The 26,244-nt window shown below is 43.8% G+C and overlaps 1 protein-coding gene across 4 annotated transcripts in view; it reads left to right on the top strand.

Annotated features, from left to right (window-relative positions):
• Positions 1 to 26,244, top strand: part of HDAC9 (histone deacetylase 9) — a 902,387-nt gene that overhangs the window by 623,395 nt on the left and 252,748 nt on the right. For 3 of the 4 annotated variants that reach the window (XM_077268735.1, XM_077268732.1, XM_077268734.1), the window contains one exon: positions 23,341 to 23,403. The exons of the other annotated variant lie outside the window; for it this stretch is intronic. In XM_077268735.1, the coding sequence (XP_077124850.1) occupies positions 23,341 to 23,403 (63 nt within the window). The remainder of the gene's footprint in view (positions 1 to 23,340; positions 23,404 to 26,244) is intronic. 4 annotated transcript variants of the gene reach the window in all.

The raw sequence follows: 26,244 nt of genomic DNA, 5'->3' as shown, positions 1-26,244 counted from the left end.
CAAAATTGGTAACAGGAGTACACAGGCGGCATTGCTTTGTTCAGTGGAGGACAACTGTAATGAGGGGCACACACAGTTAGTAGGCCCAAATAATTAAGTAGGCTAAATGCAGTTCACAAATTTGTAACAGGAGTACACAGGCGGCATTGCTTTGTTCAGTGGAGGACAACTGTAAGGAGTGGCGCAGACAGGCACAGGTAGTAGGCCTAAAATAAAAAAGGAGGCTAAATGCAGTTCAAAATTGGTAACAGGAGTACACAGGCGGGATAGCTTTGTTCAGTGCAGACAACTGTAAGGACTGGCTGACACAGTTACTAGGCCCAAATAAGTAAGTAGGCTAAATGCAGTTCAAAATTTGTAACAGGAGTACGCAGGCGGCATTGCTTTGTTCAGTGGAGGACAACTGTAAGGAGTGGCGCAGACAGACACATGTAGTAGGCCTAAAATAAAAAAGTAGGCTAAATGCAGTTCAAAATTGGTAACAGGAGTACACAGGCGGCATAGCTTTGTTCAGTGGAGGACAACTTTAAGGACTGGCTGACACACTTACTAGGCCCAAATAAGTAAATAGGCTAAATGCAGTTCAAAATTGGTAAAAGGAGTACACAGGCGGCATAGCTTTGTTCAGTGGAGGACAACTGTAAGGACTGGCTGACACAGTTACTAGGCCCAAATAAGTAAGTAGAGCACTGTTCGAGCTGGGGGGAACACTCTCTTGTGGGCAGCGGTACTGGCACAGGGCCCCTCATATTACGACGGTGTGTCTGATGTTGGTTGTGCACCACCACCATCAGAGACACTTCATTGTACTATGAGGGACCCTGTGCCAGTGCCGGCGCCCAAAGAGTGGGCACACCCACCTGTCCAGGCAAACGGCACTCGCACGGGTGCTTGCGCCAAGTGGTGACCACGGCCCTGTGGGGGGAGTCAGCCCATTTAGGGAGGTATAAAAATGGCCTATGGTGGACATTCAGCAGCTGCAAATGGAGGAATTGGAGAAGTCAGTAAGAGGAGGCCAAAAGCAAGACATTTTTCAGGCAAGCTACGTGTCAGCAGGGGAAGGTGGGGCAAAATAATTTGAAATCCATAATTGTTTCATTTTAATGAAGGTTAGATCATCAACATTTCGGGTAGCCAGACGTGTCCTTTTTTTGGTCAGTATTGAACCAGCAGCACTGAAGACTCTTTCTGATAGCACACTAGCAGCTGGGCAAACGAGCTCCTGTAATGCATATTCTGCCAATTCAGGCCAGGTGTCTATTTTAGATGCCCAATAATCAAAGGGGAATGACCTGTGAGGGAGAACAACGATAAGGGAGGAAAAACAGTTTGTAACCATACTGGACAAATGCTGTCTCCTGTCACTTTGAATCGATGCAGCAGTACCTGTCGTGTCTGCGGTCATTGCAAAATCACTCCACAACCTGGTCATAAAACCCCTCTGTCCAACACCACTTCGGATGTGTGCATCTCTAACACCTCTGCCATGTTGCCGATACAGCTCGTGTGAGAACCATCACCGCCGCTGTGTGCTGGGAATGCCTGAACCAAACGGTCTACAAGAGTTGCTTGTTTGGTAGCCAATATTTACTCAAGGTTCTCATGTGGCATGATATTTTGTAATTTTCCTTTATATCGTGGATCCAGGAGGCAGGCCAACCAGTAATCGTCATCGGTCATCATTTTGATAATGCGGGGGTCCCTTTTTAGGATGCGCAAGGCATACTCAGCCATGTGGGCCAATGTTCCAGGTGTCAATTCACTGCTTGTGCTTGGTTCAGGAGCAATTTCTTGCAAATCAACATCACTTGTGTCCCGAAAAAACCCTGTACCTGACCATGCAACGCCACCAGTTTCTATTGCCCCCTGAGAAGCATCCTCATCCCATAAATATTCATCCCCATCATCCTCCTCCTCTTCATCCGCCACCTCGTCCAGGAGAGTTCCCTGAGCAGACAATGGCTGACTGTCATCAAGGCTTCCCTCCTCCTCGGCTGCAGACACCTGCTCCTTAATGTGCGTCAAACTTTGCATCAGCAGACGCATTAGTGGGATGCTCATGCTTATGATGGCATTGTCTGCACTTACCAGCTGTGTGCATTCCTCAAAACACTGAAGGACTTGACAGAGGTCATGTTTGCCATCCAACTGCCTGCCCGTGTATGTGTATCCTATCCTCCCACAAATAAATTACAGCACGCCTCTGTTCGCACAGCCTCTGAAGCATGTGCAGTGTGGAGTTCCACCTTGTTGCAACGTCGATTATTAGGCGGTGCTGGGGAAGATTCAGCGATCGCTGATGGTTCAGCATACGGCTGGAGTGTACGGGCGACCGGCGGATGTGCGAGCAAAGTCTTCGCATCTTCAGGAGCTGGGCTGGTAACCCCGGATAATTTTTCAGGAAGCAATTTTTCATTGTTGAAAATTGTTGGTACTAGGGTTGAGCGAAACGGGTCGTTCATTTTCAAAAGTCGCCGACTTTTGGCAAAGTCGACGTCTCATGAAACCGAGCCGATCCCAGCGTTGCATCGGCCATGCGGTACGCGACTTTCGCGCCAAAGTCACGTTTCAATGACGCGAAAAGCGCCATTTCTCAGCCAATGAAGGTGAACGCAGAGTGTGGGCAGCGTGATGACATAGTGCCTGGTCCCCACCATCTTAGAGAAGGGCATTGCAGTGATTGGCTTGCTGTCTGCGGCGTCACAGGGGCTATAAAGGGGCGTTCCCGCCGACCGCCATCTCACTGCTGCTGATCTGAGCTTAGGGAGAGGTTGCTGCCGCTTCGTCACAAGCAGGGAGAGCGTTAGGCAGGGTCCATAAACCACCAAACCGCTTGTGCTGTAGCGATTTCCACTGTCCAACACCACCTTCGGTGTGCAGGGACAGTGGAAGCGAAATTTTTTTATTTTTTCTCTCAGCGCTGTAGCTCATTGGGCTGCCCTAGAAGGCTCGCTGATAGCTGTATTGCTGTGTGTACGCCACTGTGGAAACCAACTGCTTTTTTCAAAGCACATATCCTCTTGTTCCTTCCTTTCTGCACAGCTATCTTTTTTGTTTGTCCACACTTTTTATTTAATTTGTGCATCAGTCCACTCCTTATTGCTGCCTGCCATACCTGGCTGAGATTACTGCAGGGAGATAGTAATTGTAGGACAGTCCCTGTTTTTTTTTTTTTTTTGTTGGAGATTACGATTGGCATTTCTGCTAGAGTGCCATCCGTGTGTGTGCCATCTCTCACTGAGTGGGCCATAGAAAGCCTATTTATTTTTTTCCATGATTTGGGTTCTAAAATCTACCTGAAAAAAAAACACTACATCAATCAGTGGGAGAAAAATATTGGCCTCAGTCAGGGCTTGTGTGCCACTCCAGACTCCTGTGTGTGCCATCTCTCACTCAGTGGGCCATAGAAAGCCTTTTTTTTTTTTTTTTTTTTTTTTTTTTTTATTATTTGGTTTCTAAAGTCTCCCTGAAAAAAAAAAAAAATTTAAAAAACAGTGGGAGATTAATATTGCCCTTTCAGCTTGTGTGCCAGTCTTGACTCCTGGGTGTGCCACCTCTCTCTCTCAAATTGTGGGCCATAGAAAGCCTATTTATTTTTTTGCTTGATTTGGGTTCTAAAATCTACCTTTAAAAAAACCACTACATCAATCAGTGGGAGAAAAATATTGGCCTCAGTCAGTGCTTGTGTGCCACTCCTGACTCCTGTGTGTGCCATCTCTCACTCAGTGGGCCATAGAAAGCTTATTAATTTTTTTTTTATTATTTGGTTTCTAAAGTCTCCCTGAAAAAAAAAAAAAAATTAAAAAAACAGTGGGAGATTAATATTGCCCTTTCAGCTTGTGTGCCAGTCTTGACTCCTGGGTGTGCCACCTCTCTCTCTCAAATTGTGGGCCATAGAAAACCTATTTATTTTTTTGCTTGATTTGGGTTCTAAAATCTACCTTTAAAAAAATCACTACATCAATCAGTGGGAGAAAAATATTGGCCTCAGTCAGGGCTTGTGTGCCACTCCTGACTCCTGTGTGTGCCATCTCTCACTCAGTGGGCCATAGAAAGCTTATTAATTTTTGTTTTTTTATTATTTGGTTTCTAAAGTCTCCCTGAAAAAAAAAAAAAATTAAAAAACAGTGGGAGATTAATATTGCCCTTTCAGCTTGTGTGCCAGTCTTGACTCCTGGGTGTGCCACCTCTCTCTCTCAAATTGTGGGCCATAGAAAGCCTATTTATTTTTTTGCTTGATTTGGGTTCTAAAATCTACCTTTAAAAAAATCACTACATCAATCAGTGGGAGAAAAATATTGGCCTCAGTCAGGGCTTGTGTGCCACTCCTGACTCCTGTGTGTGCCATCTCTCACTCAGTGGGCCATAGAAAGCCTATTTATTTTTTTGCTTGATTTGGGTTCTAAAATCTACCTTTAAAAAAATTACTACATCAATCAGTGGGAGAAAAATATTGGCCTCAGTCAGGGCTTGTGTGCCACTCCTGACTCCTGTGTGTGCCATCTCTCACTCAGTGGGCCATAGAAAGCCTATTTATTTTTTTGCTTGATTTGGGTTCTAAAATCTACCTTTAAAAAAATCACTACATCAATCAGTGGGAGAAAAATATTGGCCTCAGTCAGTGCTTGTGTGCCACTCCTGACTCCTGTGTGTGCCATCTCTCACTCAGTGGGCCATAGAAAGCTTATTATTTTTTTTTTTATTATTTGGTTTCTAAAGTCTCCCTGAAAAAAAAAAAAAAATTAAAAAAACAGTGGGAGATTAATATTGCCCTTTCAGCTTGTGTGCCAGTCTTGACTCCTGGGTGTGCCACCTCTCTCTCTCAAATTGTGGGCCATAGAAAGCCTATTTATTTTTTTGCTTGATTTGGGTTCTAAAATCTACCTTTAAAAAAATCACTACATCAATCAGTGGGAGAAAAATATTGGCCTCAGTCAGGGCTTGTGTGCCACTCCTGACTCCTGTGTGTGCCATCTCTCACTCAGTGGGCCATAGAAAGCTTATTAATTTTTGTTTTTTTATTATTTGGTTTCTAAAGTCTCCCTGAAAAAAAAAACAAAAAAAAAAAACAGTGGGAGATTAATATTGCCCTTTCAGCTTGTGTGCCAGTCTTGACTCCTGGGTGTGCCACCTCTCTCTCTCAAATTGTGGGCCATAGAAAGCCTATTTATTTTTTTGCTTGATTTGGGTTCTAAAATCTACCTTTAAAAAAATCACTACATCAATCAGTGGGAGAAAAATATTGGCCTCAGTCAGGGCTTGTGTGCCACTCCTGACTCCTGTGTGTGCCATCTCTCACTCAGTGGGCCATAGAAAGCCTATTTATTTTTTTGCTTGATTTGGGTTCTAAAATCTACCTTTAAAAAAATCACTACATCAATCAGTGGGAGAAAAATATTGGCCTCAGTCAGTGCTTGTGTGCCACTCCTGACTCCTGTGTGTGCCATCTCTCACTCAGTGGGCCATAGAAAGCTTATTAATTTTTTTTTTATTATTTGGTTTCTAAAGTCTCCCTGAAAAAAAAAAAAAAATTAAAAAAACAGTGGGAGATTAATATTGCCCTTTCAGCTTGTGTGCCAGTCTTGGCTCCTGGGTGTGCCACCTCTCTCTCTCAAATTGTGGGCCATAGAAAACCTATTTATTTTTTTGCTTGATTTGGGTTCTAAAATCTACCTTTAAAAAAATCACTACATCAATCAGTGGGAGAAAAATATTGGCCTCAGTCAGGGCTTGTGTGCCACTCCTGACTCCTGTGTGTGCCATCTCTCACTCAGTGGGCCATAGAAAGCTTATTAATTTTTGTTTTTTTATTATTTGGTTTCTAAAGTCTCCCTGAAAAAAAAAAAAAAATTAAAAAACAGTGGGAGATTAATATTGCCCTTTCAGCTTTTGTGCCAGTCTTGACTCCTGGGTGTGCCACCTCTCTCTCTCAAATTGTGGGCCATAGAAAGCCTATTTATTTTCTTGCTTGATTTGGGTTCTAAAATCTACCTTTAAAAAAATCACTACATCAATCAGTGGGAGAAAAATATTGGCCTCAGTCAGGGCTTGTGTGCCACTCCTGACTCCTGTGTGTGCCATCTCTCACTCAGTGGGCCATAGAAAGCCTATTTATTTTTTTGCTTGATTTGGGTTCTAAAATCTACCTTTAAAAAAATCACTACATCAATCAGTGGGAGAAAAATATTGGCCTCAGTCAGGGCTTGTGTGCCACTCCGGACTCCTGTGTGTGCCATCTCTCACTCAGTGGGCCATAGAAAGCCTATTTATTTTTTTGCTTGATTTGGGTTCTAAAATCTACCTTTAAAAAAATCACTACATCAATCAGTGGGAGAAAAATATTGGCCTCAGTCAGTGCTTGTGTGCCACTCCTGACTCCTGTGTGTGCCATCTCTCACTCAGTGGGCCATAGAAAGCTTATTATTTTTTTTTTTATTATTTGGTTTCTAAAGTCTCCCTGAAAAAAAAAAAACAATTAAAAAAACAGTGGGAGATTAATATTGCCCTTTCAGCTTGTGTGCCAGTCTTGACTCCTGGGTGTGCCACCTCTCTCTCTCAAATTGTGGGCCATAGAAAGCCTATTTATTTTTTTGCTTGATTTGGGTTCTAAAATCTACCTTTAAAAAAATCACTACATCAATCAGTGGGAGAAAAATATTGGCCTCAGTCAGGGCTTGTGTGCCACTCCTGACTCCTGTGTGTGCCATCTCTCACTCAGTGGGCCATAGAAAGCCTATTTATTTTTTTGCTTGATTTGGGTTCTAAAATCTACCTTTAAAAAAATCACTACATCAATCAGTGGGAGAAAAATATTGGCCTCAGTCAGTGCTTGTGTGCCACTCCTGACTCCTGTGTGTGCCATCTCTCACTCAGTGGGCCATAGAAAGCTTATTAATTTTTTTTTATTATTTGGTTTCTAAAGTCTCCCTGAAAAAAAAAAAAAAATTAAAAAAACAGTGGGAGATTAATATTGCCCTTTCAGCTTGTGTGCCAGTCTTGACTCCTGGGTGTGCCACCTCTCTCTCTCAAATTGTGGGCCATAGAAAGCCTATTTATTTTTTTGCTTGATTTGGGTTCTAAAATCTACCTTTAAAAAAATCACTACATCAATCAGTGGGAGAAAAATATTGGCCTCAGTCAGGGCTTGTGTGCCACTCCTGACTCCTGTGTGTGCCATCTCTCACTCAGTGGGCCATAGAAAGCTTATTAATTTTTGTTTTTTTATTATTTGGTTTCTAAAGTCTCCCTGAAAAAAAAAACAAAACAAAAAAACAGTGGGAGATTAATATTGCCCTTTCAGCTTGTGTGCCAGTCTTGACTCCTGGGTGTGCCACCTCTCTCTCTCAAATTGTGGGCCATAGAAAGCCTATTTATTTTTTTGCTTGATTTGGGTTCTAAAATCTACCTTTAAAAAAATCACTACATCAATCAGTGGGAGAAAAATATTGGCCTCAGTCAGGGCTTGTGTGCCACTCCTGACTCCTGTGTGTGCCATCTCTCACTCAGTGGGCCATAGAAAGCCTATTTATTTTTTTGCTTGATTTGGGTTCTAAAATCTACCTTTAAAAAAATCACTACATCAATCAGTGGGAGAAAAATATTGGCCTCAGTCAGGGCTTGTGTGCCACTCCTGACTCCTGTGTGTGCCATCTCTCACTCAGTGGGCCATAGAAAGCCTATTTATTTTTTTGCTTGATTTGGGTTCTAAAATCTACCTTTAAAAAAATCACTACATCAATCAGTGGGAGAAAAATATTGGCCTCAGTCAGGGCTTGTGTGCCACTCCTGACTCCTGTGTGTGCCATCTCTCACTCAGTGGGCCATAGAAAGCCTATTTATTTTTTTGCTTGATTTGGGTTCTAAAATCTACCTTTAAAAAAATCACTACATCAATCAGTGGGAGAAAAATATTGGCCTCAGTCAGGGCTTGTGTGCCACTCCTGACTCCTGTGTGTGCCATCTCTCACTCAGTGGGCCATAGAAAGCCTATTTATTTTTTTGCTTGATTTGGGTTCTAAAATCTACCTTTAAAAAAATCACTACATCAATCAGTGGGAGAAAAATATTGGCCTCAGTCAGGGCTTGTGTGCCACTCCTGACTCCTGTGTGTGCCATCTCTCACTCAGTGGGCCATAGAAAGCTTATTAATTTTTTTTTTATTATTTGGTTTCTAAAGTCTCCCTGAAAAAAAAAAAAATTAAAAAAACAGTGGGAGATTAATATTGCCCTTTCAGCTTGTGTGCCAGTCTTGACTCCTGGGTGTGCCACCTCTCTCTCTCAAATTGTGGGCCATAGAAAGCCTATTTATTTTTTTGCTTGATTTGGGTTCTAAAATCCACCTTTAAAAAAATCACTACATCAATCAGTGGGAGAAAAATATTGGCCTCAGGGCTTGTGTGCCACTCCTGACTCCTGTGTGTGCCATCTCTCACTCAGTGGGCCATAGAAAGCCTATTTATTTTTTTGCTTGATTTGGGTTCTAAAATCTACCAGAAAAAAAAATAAAACATCAATCAGTGGGAGATTAATATTGGCCTCAGTCAGGGCTTGTGTGCCACTCCTGACTCCTGTGTGTGCCATCTCTCACTCAGTGGGCCATAGAAAGCCTATTTATTTTTTTGCTTGATTTGGGTTCTAAAATCTACCTTTAAAAAAATCACTACATCAATCAGTGGGAGAAAAATATTGGCCTCAGTCAGGGCTTGTGTGCCACTCCTGACTCCTGTGTGTGCCATCTCTCACTCAGTGGGCCATAGAAAGCCTATTTATTTTTTTGCTTGATTTGGGTTCTTAAATCTACCTTTAAAAAAATCACTACATCAATCAGTGGGAGAAAAATATTGGCCTCAGTCAGGGCTTGTGTGCCACTCCTGACTCCTGTGTGTGCCATCTCTCACTCAGTGGGCCATAGAAAGCCTATTTATTTTTTTGCCTGATTTGGGTTCTTAAATCTACCTTTAAAAAAATCACTACATCAATCAGTGGGAGAAAAATATTGGCCTCAGTCAGGGCTTGTGTGCCACTCCTGACTCCTGTGTGTGCCATCTCTCACTCAGTGGGCCATAGAAAGCCTATTTATTTTTTTGTTTGATTTGGGTTCTAAAATCTACCTTTAAAAAAATCACTACATCAATCAGTGGGAGAAAAATATTGGCCTCAGTCAGGGCTTGTGTGCCACTCCTGACTCCTGTGTGTGCCATCTCTCACTCAGTGGGCCATAGAAAGCCTATTTATTTTTTTGCTTGATTTGGGTTCTAAAATCTACCTTTAAAAAAATCACTACATCAATCAGTGGGAGAAAAATATTGGCCTCAGTCAGGGCTTGTGTGCCACTCCTGACTCCTGTGTGTGCCATCTCTCACTCAGTGGGCCATAGAAAGCCTATTTATTTTTTTGCTTGATTTGGGTTCTAAAATCTACCTTTAAAAAAATCACTACATCAATCAGTGGGAGAAAAATATTGGCCTCAGTCAGGGCTTGTGTGCCACTCCTGACTCCTGTGTGTGCCATCTCTCACTCAGTGGGCCATAGAAAGCTTATTAATTTTTTTTTTATTATTTGGTTTCTAAAGTCTCCCTGAAAAAAAAAAAAATTAAAAAAACAGTGGGAGATTAATATTGCCCTTTCAGCTTGTGTGCCAGTCTTGACTCCTGGGTGTGCCACCTCTCTCTCTCAAATTGTGGGCCATAGAAAGCCTATTTATTTTTTTGCTTGATTTGGGTTCTAAAATCTACCTTTAAAAAAATCACTACATCAATCAGTGGGAGAAAAATATTGGCCTCAGGGCTTGTGTGCCACTCCTGACTCCTGTGTGTGCCATCTCTCACTCAGTGGGCCATAGAAAGCCTATTTATTTTTTTGCTTGATTTGGGTTCTAAAATCTACCAGAAAAAAAAATAAAACATCAATCAGTGGGAGATTAATATTGGCCTCAGTCAGGGCTTGTGTGCCACTCCTGACTCCTGTGTGTGCCATCTCTCACTCAGTGGTCCCTAGAAAGTCTTTTTATTTTTTTAGTATTTGGTTTCTAAATTGTCCCTGAAAGAAATTATTTGATCTTATTTGGTTTCTAAAGTCTCCCTGAGAAAAAAAAAAAAGGTGTGAGATTAATATTGACATTTGTGCTTGAGTGACAGTCCTGCGTGTGTGGCATCTCTGTGATTTGGTGCCACAGAAAACAGTGTGTGTAACATTGTGCCTGATTTTCCTTGTGGTCTCAACAACCTGTTAAGGGATATTGAAATCATACTGAAGTTATAGCTCACCGTGTAAGTTGTTTGACAGCAACAAATAAAGCTACTTTGGTTACGTTTTTAAAACAATGAGGAAGTCTGGTGCAAGAGGTCGTGGCCGTGGGCGTTCATTGTCAGCTGGTAATGATGGTAGTGGTAGTGGAGCATCAGGTGGGCGTGGGGATAAAAATATTCCACCTAAGTCTGGAGCTGTGGAGCCAGTTTTGTCGTCTGGCTACACAAGGCCTCGAAAGCTCTCTTTTCTGGGAGTAGGAAAACCGCTTTTAAAGCCGGAGCAGCAACAGCAAGTTTTGGCTTACATTGCAGACTCAGCCTCTAGCTCTTTTGCCTCCTCTTCTGAAACTGGTAAATGTAAAAGCAGCGCGTCGCTTGTGGATGTTCACGGTCAGGGACAAGTCGCTTCCTTGTCCTCTTCAGCAAAAACAACAACAAGAGAGAAGGATGCAGCAGGCGACACAACGGGTTACTCCATGGAGCTCTTTACACATACCGTCCCTGGCTTAGAAAGTGAAACACTTAACAGGCCATGCCCATTACTAGTAGATTCTGACATGGAGTGCACTGATGCACAGCCACAGCCAGAGTACTATGCTGCTCCTTTGACTCAGACCACAACATTGCCCTCTCAGGGTACTGATCCGCAATCAGACCCTGATGAGACTATGTTGCCCCGCCACGAACGCTATACCACCGACCGACATGGTGACACAGACGAAGTTGCACATGAGCTCGAAGAGGAGGTAATAGATGACCCAGTTGTTGACCCCGATTGGCAGCCATTGGGGGAACAGAGTGCAGGCGGCAGTAGTTCAGAAGCGGAGGTGGAGGAGGGGCCGCAGCAGGCATCAACATCGCAACAGGTTCCATCTGCCGGGCCCGTATCTGGCCCAAAACGCGTGTCAAATCCAAAACCTGTTGGAGGACAGCGTGGCCATCCGGTTAAAGCTCAGTCTGCAATCCCTGAAAAGGGATCCGATGCTAGGAAGAGTGCAGTCTGGCATTTTTTTAAACAACATCCAATTGATCAGCGCAAAGTCATCTGTCAAAAATGTTCAACTAGCTTAAGCAGAGGTCAGAATCTGAAAAGTCTCAATACTAGTTGCATGCATAGACACTTAACCACCATGCATTTTCAAGCCTGGACTAACTACCAAACGTCCCTTAAGGTTGTAGCACCCTCGGCCAATGAAACTAGTCAGCAACGCAACATCCCTTCCGTCACTGTAAGGCCACCATTTTCCGCACCACCGGCAGTATCTGTGCAGGTTTCTTTGCCAGCCAAAAGCAGTCAGGGTCAGGGAATCACCAGTTTTATAGGAGGAAATATTGCATCTAGGGCACCGGCGGAAACAATACCGTCTCCAACCGTCTCTCAGTCTGCCATGTCCACCGGCACACCCGCAAGTTCCACGTTCTCCATCTCTCCAGTTCAGCTCACACTACATGAGACTCTGGTTAGGAAAAGGAAGTACTTATCCTCGCATCCGCGTACACAGGGTTTTAACGCCCACATAGCTAGACTAATCTCGTTAGAGATGATGCCCTACCGGTTAGTTGAAAGCGAAGCTTTCAAAGCCCTGATGGAGTACGCTGAACCACGATACGAGCTACCCAGTCGACACTTTTTTTCAAGAAAAGCCATCCCAGCCCTGCACCAGCATGTTAAACAGCGCATCGTCCATGCACTCAGGCAATCTGTGAGTACAAAGGTGCACCTGACTACAGATGCATGGACCAGTAGGCATGGCCAGGGACGTTATGTGTCCATCACGGCACACTGGGTGAATGTGGTGGATGCAGGGTCCACAGGGGACATCAATTTCGGGACAGTTGTGCCTAGCCCACGGTCTAGGAAACAGTTGGCTGTAGGCGTTCGCACCCCCTCCTCCTCCTCGTCCTCCTGCAGAAGCTACAGCTCTTCCACAGACCGCAGTCGGCCAACCACTCCATCGGCAGATGACACTGTTGCACACCAGTTGTCCCATTATGGGCCAGCTACTGGCAAGCGTCAGCAGGCTGTATTGGCTATGAAGTGTTTGGGCGACAACAGACACACCGCGGAAGTTCTGTCCGAGTTCTTGCAACAAGAAACGCAGTCGTGGCTGGGCACAGTAGATCTTGAGGCAGGCAAGGTAGTGAGTGATAACGGAAGGAATTTCATGGCTGCAATCTCCCTTTCCCAACTGAAACACATTCCTTGCCTGGCTCATACCTTAAACCTGGTGGTGCAGTGCTTATTGAAAACTTATCCTGGGTTCTCCGACCTGCTCCTCAAAGTGCGTGGACTTTGCTCACATATCCGACATTCGCCTGTACACTCCAGCCGTATGCAGACCTATCAGCGGTCTTTGAACCTTCCCCAGCATCGCCTAATCATAGACGTTGCAACAAGGTGGAACTCAACACTGCACATGCTTCAGAGACTGTGCCAACAGAGGCGGGCTGTTATGTTTTTGTGGGAGGATACACATAGACGGGCAGGCAGTAGGATGGCAGACATGGAGTTGTCAGGTGTGCAGTGGTCCAAGATACAAGACATGTGTCAAGTCCTTCAGTGTTTTGAGGAATGCACACGGCTGGTTAGTGCAGACAACGCCGTAATAAGCATGAGCATCCCCCTAATGCGTCTGCTGATGCAAAGTTTGACGCACATAAAGGATCAGGCGTCTGCACCAGAGGAAGAGGAAAGCCTTGATGACAGTCAGCCATTGTCTGGTCAGGGCAGTGTACAGGACGAGGTAGCGGGCGAAGAGGAGGTGGAGGACGAGGAGGATGATGGGGATGAGTATATTTTTAATGCGGAAGCTTTCCCGGGGGCACTGGAAATTGGTTGCGTGGCAAGGCCGGGTTCTGGTTTTTTGAGGGACACAAGTGACGTAGATTTGCCTGAAACTGCCCCTCAACCAATCACAACCGGAGATTTGACAACTGGAACTTTGGCCCACATGGCGGATTATACCTTACGTATCCTAAAAAGGGACACACGCATTACGAAAATGATGAACGATGACGATTACTGGTTGGCCTGCCTCCTTGATCCACGCTATAAAGGCAAATTGCAAAATATAATGCCACATGAGAACTTGGAACTAATATTAGCAACCAAACAATCAACTCTTGTTGACCATTTGCTTCAGGCATTCCCAGCACACAGCGCACGTGATCGTTCTCACACGAGCTCCAGGGGGCAGCAGACTAGGAGTGTTAGGGGTGCACACATCAGAAGTGGCGTTGGACAGAGGGGTTTTCTGACCAGGTTGTGGAGTGATTTTGCTATGACCGCAGACAGGACAGGTACTGCTGCATCAATTGAAAGTGACAGGAGACAACATTTGTCCAGTATGGTTACTAACTATTTTTCATCCCTTATCGATGTTCTCCCTCAACCGTCATTCCCATTTGATTACTGGGCATCAAAATTAGACACCTGGCCAGAATTGGCAGAATATGCATTGCAGGAGCTTGCTTGCCCGGCAGCAAGTGTCCTATCAGAAAGAGTATTCAGTGCTGCAGGTTCAATATTAACCGAAAAAAGGACTCGTCTGGCTACCCAAAATGTTGACGATCTAACATTCATTAAAATGAACCACAACTGGATTTCAAAATCTTTTGCCCCACCTTGCCCGGCCGACACCTAGCTTTCCTATGAAAAGCTCTTGCCTGTGAATTACTTTTCTAATGTCTAATTTGCTGCAGCTGATTGTACAGCATATGACATGTTTACACCTCCATAAATGGCCAAACTCACCACACGGGGCCGTGGTATCGCGACTTGGCGCAAGCACCCGTGAGACTGCTGTTTGTCTGAAGAGGTGGGTGTGCTCGCTTTTGGTTGACGGCATTGCTACTGGGTCCCTCATAGTACAATGTAGTGTCTCTGGCGGTGGTGGTGCGCACCCAACGTCAGACACACCGTTGTAACATGAGGGGCCCTGGGGCGGTCCCGCCGGCCACAAGAGAGTTCCCCCTCCCCCAGCTCAAACTGTGCTCTACCACGTGCAAAATTATGTCGCACAGCTCCACCAATGTTTAGTCTATTCGCTGACATCATTCAATGTCTGGCACTGACAATACAAATTTGTAGACATCTATGATGCTACTTAAAGTAGTCTGTGTCAGTGTCCTATATTGGCACCATTAAATAGTTACTGCCAAATTACTATGTCAGAAACTCAGCAGATGAGCCCACCCCTGTACCTAAGTATGCCACCTTTTTTTTTTTTTGGGTTGTTTTGCGAGACATTAACATCTATTTATATTTTGGGAGTACTGGGACAGACACTCCTTGCAATACTCCTCCACTGACCACAATGCTGCCTGCCTGTGTATCCATGTAACTGATGTAAAACTGCCTTGAGCCTATGTTTTGTTATTTTAGGCCTTTGATAGCCTGTCTGCGGTCCCTACTTTAAATACTCCTCCATTGACAACAATGCTGCCTGTGTTTTCAATTTAACCTATTTTAAACTGCCTTGAGCCTATGTTTTGTTATTTTAGGCCTTTGATAGCCTGTCTGCGGTCCCTACTTGCAATACTCCTCCTCCGCTGACCACCAAGCTGCCTGTGTATCCATGTAACCTATTTTAAACTGCCTTGAGCCTATGTTTTGTTATTTTAGGCCTTTGATAGCCTGTCTGCGGTCCCTACTTTAAATACTCCTCCACTGACCACCAAGCTGCCTGTGTATCCATGTAACCGATGTAAAACTGCCATGAGCCTATGTTTTGTTATTTTAGGCCTTTGATAGCCTGTCTGCGGTCCCTACTTTAAATACTCCTCCACTGACCACCAAGCTGCCTGTGTATCCATGTAACCAATGTAAAACTGCCATGAGCCTATGTTTTGTTATTTTAGGCCTTTGATAGCCTGTCTGCGGTCCCTACTTTAAATACTCCTCCACTGACCACCAAGCTGCCTGTGTATCCATGTAACCGATGTAAAACTGCCATAAGCCTATTTTTATATTATTATTTGTATTTTAGGCCTAGGAAGCCTGTCTGCAGTCCCTAATTCAAGTTGTCCTCAAATGAATAAAGCTGAGCTTCTACCTTCTGCCTCTCATTAACTGCTGTTTTTTTTTTAAAAAAATGGTGTTTAGGGCCTACTAACGGTTTCTGCCCCTCCCTGGTGTTGCCCTCAACTGAATACAGCTGAGCTTCAACCTTCTGCCTCTCATTAACTGGTGTTTTTTTAAAAAACAAAATGGTGTTTAGGGCCTACTAACGGTTTCTGCTACTCCCTGGTGTTGTCCTCAACTGTATAAAGCTGAGCTTCAGTCTTTAGGCTTTTGGCCTATAGTAGCAGATATTAAACTGCATTTGGCCTACTAGTGTGGTTGGGCCCTTAAAACAGTGTCTGCTGCTCCTGGGTTTGCTACTCCACTGAACAAAGCAATGCCGCCTGTTTAGTCCTGTTACCAATTTTGAACTGCATTTAGCCCACTTTATTCTTTGGGCCCATATCTGTTTCCCCCTCATCCTGCCCATTGCCCAGCCAGTGATAGATGAGTCTGCTGGTACATTGACCCATAATGCAACATTCCCGTGCACGCTACACTGCAAGATTGTGACCCTGCTGAAAGTCAGGTCCCCCTTCCCGCATAAAATACCACCTTACACGGGGACAAAGAGGAAGGTGCAGATGAAGGTGCAGGTTCCTTCATCAGGTGGGGGGAGGAATACTCGTTGGCGACGTCACTGCCACAGGGCCCCTCAAAGTACACAAAAGTGTTGCTACCGGTGGGAGGCACCCCCGCCGTGCAAACACACCGCTGTACTTTGATCGGTGACTACCCAGATAACGGTGCAGCTACGACACTTAAGTAAGCCCACCACAAAGTCCATCCCAACCATCTCCCAGGGCCTGTCTGCCACTGGCAGGGGGTAAAGTAGCCCAGCAGGCCGTTGCCGAGTAGACCGATTCTTGGCGCAGGAGACACATGCCTGAATATTATCCCCGACGTCACGAGCCATATGCGGCCACCAGTATGTTCTCGCCAGAAGCTCAAATGTCCTCTTGATCCCGAAATGTGTACCCTCCTTGGACAAAGGAGCCCAACAGAGAAACTCCGGTCGCAAATTTGATGGTACAAAAGCTTGCCCGGGGGAACAGACTCTAGTGAATCCGGAGCCACAGTTCTCAGGCTCTCAGAAGGGACAATAAGCCAAGGCTCCTCCTCCTCTGATGACACTACGGAGCGGGAGAGAGCGTCGGCACGAATGTTCTTCAACCTGGAGAAAAAAGTTAGGGTGAAATGGAACCGGGAGAAGAACAGGGACCATCTGGCCTGGCGAGAACTTTGCCGTTGGGCTGTCTATTAGTACACAAAATTTTTTTGGTCTGTAAAAACTTTAGGAGGTGTCTCCACTCTGAGAAAGCCAACTTCATGGCTAGCAACTCCCTGTCCACGATGGAATAATTCCTCTCCGCTGGTGAGAAGGTCTTGGAGAAGAAGCAAGGATGCTTCCGACCTTGAGCATCCTTTTGGAAGAGGACTGCTCCAGCACCAACGGATGAGGCATCCACCTCTATTATAAATGCCTTATCTACATCGGGGCGATGTAGGATGGGAGTGCTAGCGAAGTGTGACTTAATAGTGAGTAGGGCCTTGGAGACCTCCTCCGACCACAACTTGGGATTTGCTCCCTTCTTGGTGAGGGCAACCAAGGGAGCTACCAAAGATGAGAAGTGTGGGATGAACTGGCGATAGTAATTAATGAACCCCATAAAGCGCTGCACTGCTTTAAGAGAATGGGGTTCTTGCCAGTCCATTACAGCCTGTAGCTTGGCAGGATCCATAGCCAATCCCTGGTCAGAGATGATATAGCCAAGGAAAGGCAAAGACTCCTGCTCAAACACACACTTCAGTTTGCCCGTAAGAGGTCAAAAACTTTGCAAACATCTCTCTGATTGGAGTCAATATCTGGAGAGTAGATGAGAATATCATCCACATAGACTACGACCGAGGTGGTGAGCATCACCCGGAAGATGTCGTTCACAAAGTCTTGGAAAACGGCTGGGGCATTACAGAGTCTATCAAAGAGCTCAGATATCAAGGGCAAAGGATACTTATTCTTAAGTGATGGTGTTAAGACCCCAGTAGTCTATGCATGGACGTAGTTCTCCCCATATTGACAGCAGCATCAGAGGGGCTAAACGCCCACGATCAATGCTAGCAGGGCGTCACCTCTCATATTGAGTTGACACCCACATTTGATCGTGACGGTGCTTTGTGTGAGCTCATATGATCCCACAGCACTGTACATATATGGCGCATGTTGGGAAGGGGTTAAGAAAGAAGTGTGTAAAGACAGAAGACACAACCTTCAAAGAAATCATGCATTTTGGAAATTAAGAAAAGTAAACACTGAATCAGAAGGCAAACATTTTAATAAAATTCACAATACTAATAACAATACCACACACAATACAATACAACCACTCACCGATTCATCAAACCTACATACTAAAGATGACCTGCTAATAGTTGTTATCACATTTTACTGTCTTTATAAGTATAACAGCAGCTCTAGAATGTTGTCTTTATGTTGTTTTTTATCTATTTTGAAACACTACTGCTTTTGACAGAACAAACTTGACATTTAAGTCTGTCCTAAAATATTGTGCAAAGGGCAACAAGCTCAGAGTACAAAACCAGCACTAAAACTACATTAAAATTATGCAAAAGGAATCAATGAAGAAAGTAATGCAATAAAAGGAACAAATAATGTCATGTCAAATGCATACAGGTTGCTGGGGAGAGGATGTATGCCTACAAAAAAGTGCTGAATGATTGCCCACTGTCCTTAAAAGGTGATGAAATGATACCTATGGTGATAATTACAATCAGTTCCTTCTATAAAATCTTGCAATGGCTTTAAAATATAACACATTAAGTAGCAATGAAGAAAGTGTTTAAGTAGGAAAGATGGATATGCTTCTTAGACCAGCTAATTTTCCTTACTGCTCAGTTCACAGATCTGGGAGTATGACCTAGAATAATGGCCCAACAGACGGAACTTGATAACATTTCACCTGAGAAGAGCTGAGCTGACAAGTGTCCATTCAGTTTTTATTATATATAACAGTAAAGGCATAACAATCATTTCCAAACCATGAAATCTTTGAGATCTTTTAGAGCCACAATTACAAAAAATATATAATGTGACTCATTAGAAACACATATATAAGACACTTTATAAGCGTGTCCCGAGGAACACTCCGGTATAAAACATCAGAAAATATAAAAATAAGTATTTTGCTTATAAAAAAGAAAATACTGGAGAGATATCAAATGCAGACATTTTAACATTAAAAACAAAAACACATACAACAAAAAACTGGTACAGTACAAAAATTGGCCACCAGCTACAAAAACTTTCTCCTGCAAGTAGTTAACTGAAAGGTTTTTTTCAGTTGAAAACACAGATATGGCATCCACCGAGTGTTGTCCTGTCGCGTCTTCTTTATATTATTGCCAAGAAGCTGCAACTGAATAAAGCTGTGCTTCAACCTTATGGCTTTCGACCTACAGTATCAGATATTAAACTGCATTTGGCCTTCAACATTGGTTCCGGCCTACTAACGGTGTCTGCCCCTGCCTGGTGTTGTCCTCAACTGAATAAAGCTGAGCTTCCACCTTCTGGCTCTGATTAACTGCTGTTTTTTTTAAAATTGGCTGTTCCGGCCTACTAACGGTGTGTGCCCCTCCCTGGTGTTGTCCTCAACTGAATAAAGCTGAGCTTCCACCTTCTGGCTCTGATTAACTGCTGTTTTTTTAAAACTTTGGTTCCGGCCTACTAACGGTGTCTGCCCCTGCCTGGTGTTGTCCTCAACTGAATAAAGCTGAGCTTCCACCTTCTGGCTCTGATTAACTGCTGTTTTTTTAAAAAATTGGCTGTTCCGGCCTACTAACGGTGTCTGCCCCTGCCTGGTGTTGTCCTCAACTGAATAAAGCTGAGCTTCCACCTTCTGGCTCTGATTAACTGCTGTTTTTTTAAATATTGGCTGTTCCGGCCTATTAACGGTGTGTGCCCCTCCCTGGTGTTGTCCTCAACTGAATAAAGCTGAGCTTCCACCTTCTGGCTCTGATTAACTGCTGTTTTTTTAAAACTTTGGTTCCGGCCTACTAACGGTGTGTACCCCTCCCTGGTGTTGTCCTCAACTGAATAAAGCTGAGCTTCCACCTTCTGGCTCTGATTAACTGCTGTTTTTTTAAAAATTGGCTGTTCCGGCCTACTAATGGTGTGTGCCCCTCCCTGGTGTTGTCCTCAACTGAATAAAGCTGAGCTTCCACCTTCTGGCTCTGATTAACTGCTGTTTTTTTAAAAATTGGCTGTTCCGGCCTACTAACGGTGTCTGCCCCTCCCTGGTGTTGTCCTCAACTGAATAAAGCTGAGCTTCCACCTTCTGGCTCTGATTAACTGCTGTTTTTTTAAAAATTGGCTGTTCCGGCCTACTAATGGTGTGTGCCCCTCCCTGGTGTTGTCCTCAACTGAATAAAGCTGAGCTTCCACCTTCTGGCTCTGATTAACTGCTGTTTTTTTAAAAATTGGCTGTTCCGGCCTACTAACGGTGTCTGCCCCTCCCTGGTGTTGTCCTCAACTGAATAAAGCTGAGCTTCCACCTTCTGGCTCTGATTAACTGCTGTTTTTTTAAAAATTGGCTGTTCCGGCCTACTAACGGTGTGTGCCCCTGCCTGGTGTTGTCCTCAACTGAACAAAGCTGAGCTTCCACATTCTGGCTTTCGGCCTATTCTATCAGATATTAAACTGCATTTGGCCTACTAGTGTGGTTAGGCCCTTGAAACAGTGTCTGCTGCTCTTGGGTTTGCTACTCCACTGAACAAAGCAATGCCGCCTGTTTAGTCCTGTTACCAATTTTGAACTGCATTTAGCCTACTTTATTCTTTGGCCCTATATCTGTTTCCTCCTCATCCTGCCCATTGCCCAGCCACTACTAGATGAGTCTGCTGGTACATTGACCTAGACCACTACATTCCCCTTGTACTCTACACAGCCAGAATCTGACCCTGCTGAAAGTAAGGTTCCCCTTCCCGCATGTTATACCACCTTACACAGGGACAAAGAGGAAGGTGCAGATGAAAGTGCAGGTTACTTCATCAGGTGGGGGGGGGCATACTCGTTGGCGACGTCACTGGCACAGGGCCCCTCAGAGTACGCAAAAGTGTCGCTGCTGGTGGGAGGCGCCCCCGCCATGCAAACACACCGCCGTACTTTGAGGGGCCCTGTGCCAGTGCCAATGCGAACGAGTGGGCCCCCCCTGCTTGCTCAGGATCACAGCACTTGCAACGTTGAAATACTTACCTCTCCCTGCTCCACCACCGTGACGTAGTCCGCATTTCCTGGGCCCACGAAAAACTTGAGCCAGCCCTACTCCCCCCACAACTTTAGCCAAATGACCCCCAATTTCCTATGCCCAACTATTATTATATAGTTAATTAAGATTGACAAGCTTCAGAAACAAGAATGGATGTTTTTGGCATTAAAATGGGCACTGTAGGTGTTTTCCTGGCCTCCACTCACTGCCGACTATGCTTCCCCATTGACTTGCATTGGGTTTCGTGTTTCGGTCGATCCCCGACTTTTAGCGATAATCGGCCGACTGCACTCGACTCGACTCTGGACAAAGTCGGGTTTCACAAAACCCGACTCGATCTTAAAAAAATGAAAGTCGCTCAACCCTAGTTGGTACCCCTCGTTTAATGACAGAAAAACTCACAATGGTCACAGAAATAACTTGAATCTGACAAAAGTAATAATATATAAAAAAAATCTATGAAAATGAACAAATGAAAGTCAGACATTGCTTTTCAACCATGCTTCCACAGAATTTTTTTTTTTAAATAAAACTTATGAAATAGGCCTGAACAGAAATTATGGTACCCTAAATTTAATATTTGTTGCACAACCTTTTGAGGCAATCACTGCAATCAAACGATTCCTGTAATTGTCAATGAGACTTCAGCAGTTGTCTCGTGTTTGAAGATTGCCTTTTCCAGACAGCATGTTTCAGCTCTTTCCAAAGATGCTCAACAGGATTTAGGTTAGGGCTCATAGAAGGCCACTTCAGAATAGTCCAATGTTTTCCTCTTAGCCATTCTTGGGTGTTTTTAGCTGTGTGTTTTCGGTCATTATCCTGCTGCCACACCCATGACCTGCAACTGAGACCAAGCTTTCTGACACTGGGCAGCACATTTCTCTCTAGAATCCCTTGATAGTCTTGAGATTTCATTGTACCCTGCACAGTTTCTAGACACCCTGCGCCAGATGCTGCAAAGCAGCCCCAGAACATAACAGAGCCTCCTCCATGTTTCACAATAGAGACAGTGTTCTTTTCTTGATATGCTTAATTTTTCCATCTGTGAACATAGAGCTGATGCGACTTGCCAAAAAGTTCCATTTTTGTCTCATCTGCCCATAGGACATTCTCCCAGAAGCTTTATGGCTTGTCAACATGTAGTTTGGCACATTCCAGTCTGGCTTTTTTATGATTTTTTTCAACAATGGTGTCCTCCTTGGTCGTCTCCCATGAAGTCCACTTTAGCTCATACAACCACGGATGGTGCGATCTGACACTGATGTTCCTTGAGCTTGAAGTAGATCACCTTTAATCTGTTTAGAAGTTTTTCTGAGCTCTTTTGTTAACATTCGTATTATCCGTCTCTTTGATTTGTCATCAATTTTCCTCCTGCAGCCACATCCAGGGAGGTTGGCTACAGTCCCATGGATCTAAAATTTCTGAATAATATGTGCAGTTGTAGTCACAGGAGCATCAAGCTGCTTGGAGATAGTTTTATAACTTTTACCTTTAACATGTTTGTCTATAATTTTCTTTCTAATCTCCTGAGACAACTCTTTCCTTCGCTTCCTCTGGTCCATGTTGAGTGTGATACACACCATGTCACCAAACAGCACAGTGAGTATCTGTAGCCCTAAATACAGGCCCGCTCACTGATTCCAAGATTGTTGACACCTGTGATGCTAGTCAGTGGACACACCTTGATTTAACATGTCCCTTTTGTCACATTATCTTTAGGGGTACTATCAGTTCTGTCCAGGCCTATTTCATGAGTTTTATTTTTGTTAAATTCCGTGAAAAGCAATGTCTGACTTTCATTTGTTTATTTTCATAGATCTTTTATTCATTATTACTTTTGTCAGATTCAAGTTATTTCTGTGACCATTGTGGGTTTTTCTGTCATTAAACGAGGGGTACCAACAATTTTGACCACGTGTGTATAGATGTATGTAAGTAGGAGCTGTTCTGCTCTGACTAGCCGGACTATGTGCCCTTAATGTGACTGACTACCCTGAACCTTAGAGGACTGACCGTGTTCCTCTGAAGACACGGACCGGACAGCTGTGTTTGCTGTGTTATTTTTAAATACATTAATGTAGGCTCCGACCACTCGGCCCTGCTTGACCTATTTTTGGCTCGGGCTGGCCATTGTTCTATTTTTGGAGCCTGTAGGCCACGACGCTGTTGTTGATTCACATGCAAATGAGTTATCACCAGCTTTAGCCAACTTTACTGTAGAGCCAGGCAGAAAGCGACTGAGAGGGTGAGAGAGAGGAAGCACATGCAGGGAGGAAAAGGCACAGATACAAGACAAGGCTCGCACTTCCTCAGGGTGCTGCTGGCTGTGTCATTGTTCCTCTCACAGTGTAGCGGACATATTTATCCGTCTTCAGCTTTCTTTTCACGCTTTCATCCTCTTATTTCATGCTGCCTTTCATTCCTGAGACAGAGAACACCCCTAAAGCTCCAGCCTCCTGTTGCACCTGCTCTCAGGACAGGCAGCGGCTGTGATACTAGGCAGCTACTTGGCTCTTTGCAGAATCTGCAGCCACATCCATCAAGGGAGTGAGCACAGTAAATATGTGTATAAAAATGGAATAATTGTCAAAGTGTGTGAGTGCCTTCTCCTCCCCCTGTGGAGGAGTTAACACTGCTGAGGGGTCGCTTCCATGCAGAAGAGTGATGAAGCTTTCATGTGTCTGAACTGCACACAGTGACTGGAATATGCTGCAGACAATTTATGAGAGTGAATCATGTTTCTCCTCAGATGGGGTATCTGGTCGTGACAAGCTCCTGGCACCGCACAGAATGCATAGTATGATCAGCCCAGGTAAGGAGACCCTGCCGCATGATCTTATCGTAACTTATTATTAATGATTACCGCCATTTATGGGAATTTATGATTTTTCATCATCCTCTCTTTTTATTATATGGTTAAGCATAAAACCAATCTATTTTGCAACACAATGAATGAATATGTTTCTTGAGAGATATATATATCAGTGTGTGTGTGTATATATATATATATATATATATATATATATATATATATACATGCATATATTCATACACACATTCATATATATGTGTATATATATATACAGTATATATACATGTGTGTTGTATGTATGTATATATATACATATATATATATATATATATATATATATATATATTCACACACACTCACATACATATATATATGCTATACTATACTATACCCATAACGTTAATTACCATTATATCCTATAATCTCTCAGACTGACAGATGAGGTACAGGTGGTTTTGTCATTATGTACATGCATTTCTGATCGTCATGTGTTACCTTCTTCTATTATACCTGAGAGTTCATACACTGCAGCCCCGAACACTAAATAATGAGTCAGCTCTGCTACATCTGTATATATGAAGCAATTAGTTGATATTGAAGTTATTTTTGCAATGGATGGTACTAATTCTGAGAATGTTACTAGTCCGCGTGAGTCGGACACACACTTTATACTTACTACAGATAGTGCTGGTGGTGTAGGCCTTGTAATCCCTTATCATATCAGTTGCCTCTGGTGAGGTGGGATAGCCACTGTTTGCCATCTGACCTCACCATACAGTATCGGTCTGTCATCTACTATTATACTGCTGTGTATGTGACGACTATGTACTATATGCTGCAGCATACATAGTGCCCATTATAGTGGTTCCACCTCACTTCCCTCTGTAATGAGCAATGTGTGCTTATTTCATCCTTCATTCTCCCTTATTCACCTGCCTCATGTTATTACACTGTATGAAGAGCCCAAAGTCACGTTGCTCGTACTGATGGCTGCCAGTGCTGACTAATATACAAGAGTAACGTGAGATCGTCGGAGTGATATTTACGTGGTGTTTTAGATTAGTATTATTAGGACTTCATTTCTCGAATTCCATTAAGCTTCTTCAAATGATTCATTGACTCTATGACCATAGGTAAATGTTCTCACACTGTAATCTAGAGGAAGAAGGGCTGGAAAATACTCCGGTAAAGTCTAATATCTGATCTCAGAAACTACTCCTCAATATCTACTGTGATTCCCTTATTGTGGGTTTTCCATTTTTGCAGAGTAAAATTCATGTGAGTATAGTATGGTATTATGTGAGTAAAGGTAAACCATGGACCACAGTGATAAATACTCATTCCCATCATGGAGATACATTCTGTACCTTTCTTACTGGCTTCCAACCTTACCTTAGCTTTATGTACATCAATGCAAAATCTGATATATTTACGCCTGCTATTATATCTTAAAGGGATGTGTTCTCGACAGGATTGTACAACTCTTAACTCTATTTTCGGTGCCGTTTTTCTATATAGTAATGAGAAATTATTATGGGGCAGATTTATTAACCCCTTCACCCCCGGAGCTTTTTCCGTTTTTCCGTTTTCGTTTTTCGCTCCCCTCCTTCCCAGAGCCATAACTTTTTTATTTTTCCGTCAATTTGGCCATGTGAGGGCTTATTTTTTGCGGGACGAGTTGTACTTTTGAACGACATCATTGGTTTTAGCATGTCGTGTACTAGAAAACGGGAAAAAAATTCCAAGTGCAGTGAAATTGCAAAAAAAGTGCAATCCCACACTTGTTTTTTGCTTGCCTATTTTGCTAGGTTCACTAAATGCTAAAACTGACCTGCCATTATGATTCTCCAGGTCACTACGAGTTCATAGACACCTAACATGACTAGGTTATTTTTCACCTAAGTGGTGAAAAAAAATTCCAAACTTTGCAAAAAACAAAACAAAACAAAATTGCGCCATTTTCCGATACTCGTAGCGTCTCCATTTTTCGTGATCTGGGGTCAGGTGAGGGCTTATTTTTTGCGAGCCGAGCTGGCGTTTTTAATGATAGCATTTTGGTGTAGATACGTTCTTTTGATCGCCCGTTATTGCATTTTAATGCAATGTCGTGGCGACCAAAAAAACGTAAATCTGGCGTTTCGAATTTTTTTCTCATTACGCCATTTAGCGATCAGGTTAATGCTTTTTTTTAATTGATAGATCGGGCGATTCTGAACGCGGCGATACCAAATATGTGTAGGTTTTTGGGTTTTTTTATTGATTTATTTTGATTGGGGCGAAAGGGGGGTGATTTAAACTTTTATGTTTTTTTTATTTTTTTCACATTTTTAAAAACTTTTTTTTTTTACTTTTGCCATGCTTCTATAGCCTCCATGGGAGGCTAGAAGCAGGCACAGCCCGATCGGCTCTGCTACATAACAGCGATCATCAGATCGCTGTTATGTAGCTAAAATGCAGGTGTGCTGTGAGCGCCGACCACAGGGGGGCGCTCACAGCCACCGGCAATCAGTAACCATAGAGGTCTCAAGGACCTCTATGGTTACAATGGAGGAGCATCGCCGACCCCCGATCATGTGACAGGGGTCGGCGATGCGCTCATATCCGGCCGCACGGCCGGATGCGGTAGTTAAATGCCGCTGTCTGCGCTTGACAGCGGCATTTAACTAGTTAATAGCGGCGGGTGATCGCGATTTCACCCGCCGCTATTGCGCGCACATGTCAGCTGTAAAAAACAGCTGACATGTCGCGACTTTGATGTGCGCTCACCGCCGGAGCGCACATCAAAGCGGGGGTCCCGACATGTGACGTACTATACCGTCACATGTCGGGAAGGGGTTAAGA

This window comes from Ranitomeya variabilis, chromosome 6 (genome assembly GCF_051348905.1).
Source record: "Ranitomeya variabilis isolate aRanVar5 chromosome 6, aRanVar5.hap1, whole genome shotgun sequence".
NCBI lineage: Eukaryota > Metazoa > Chordata > Amphibia > Anura > Dendrobatidae > Ranitomeya > Ranitomeya variabilis.
Note: the sequence above shows the minus strand (reverse complement) of the source record. Positions and strands in the feature narration are given on the sequence as shown.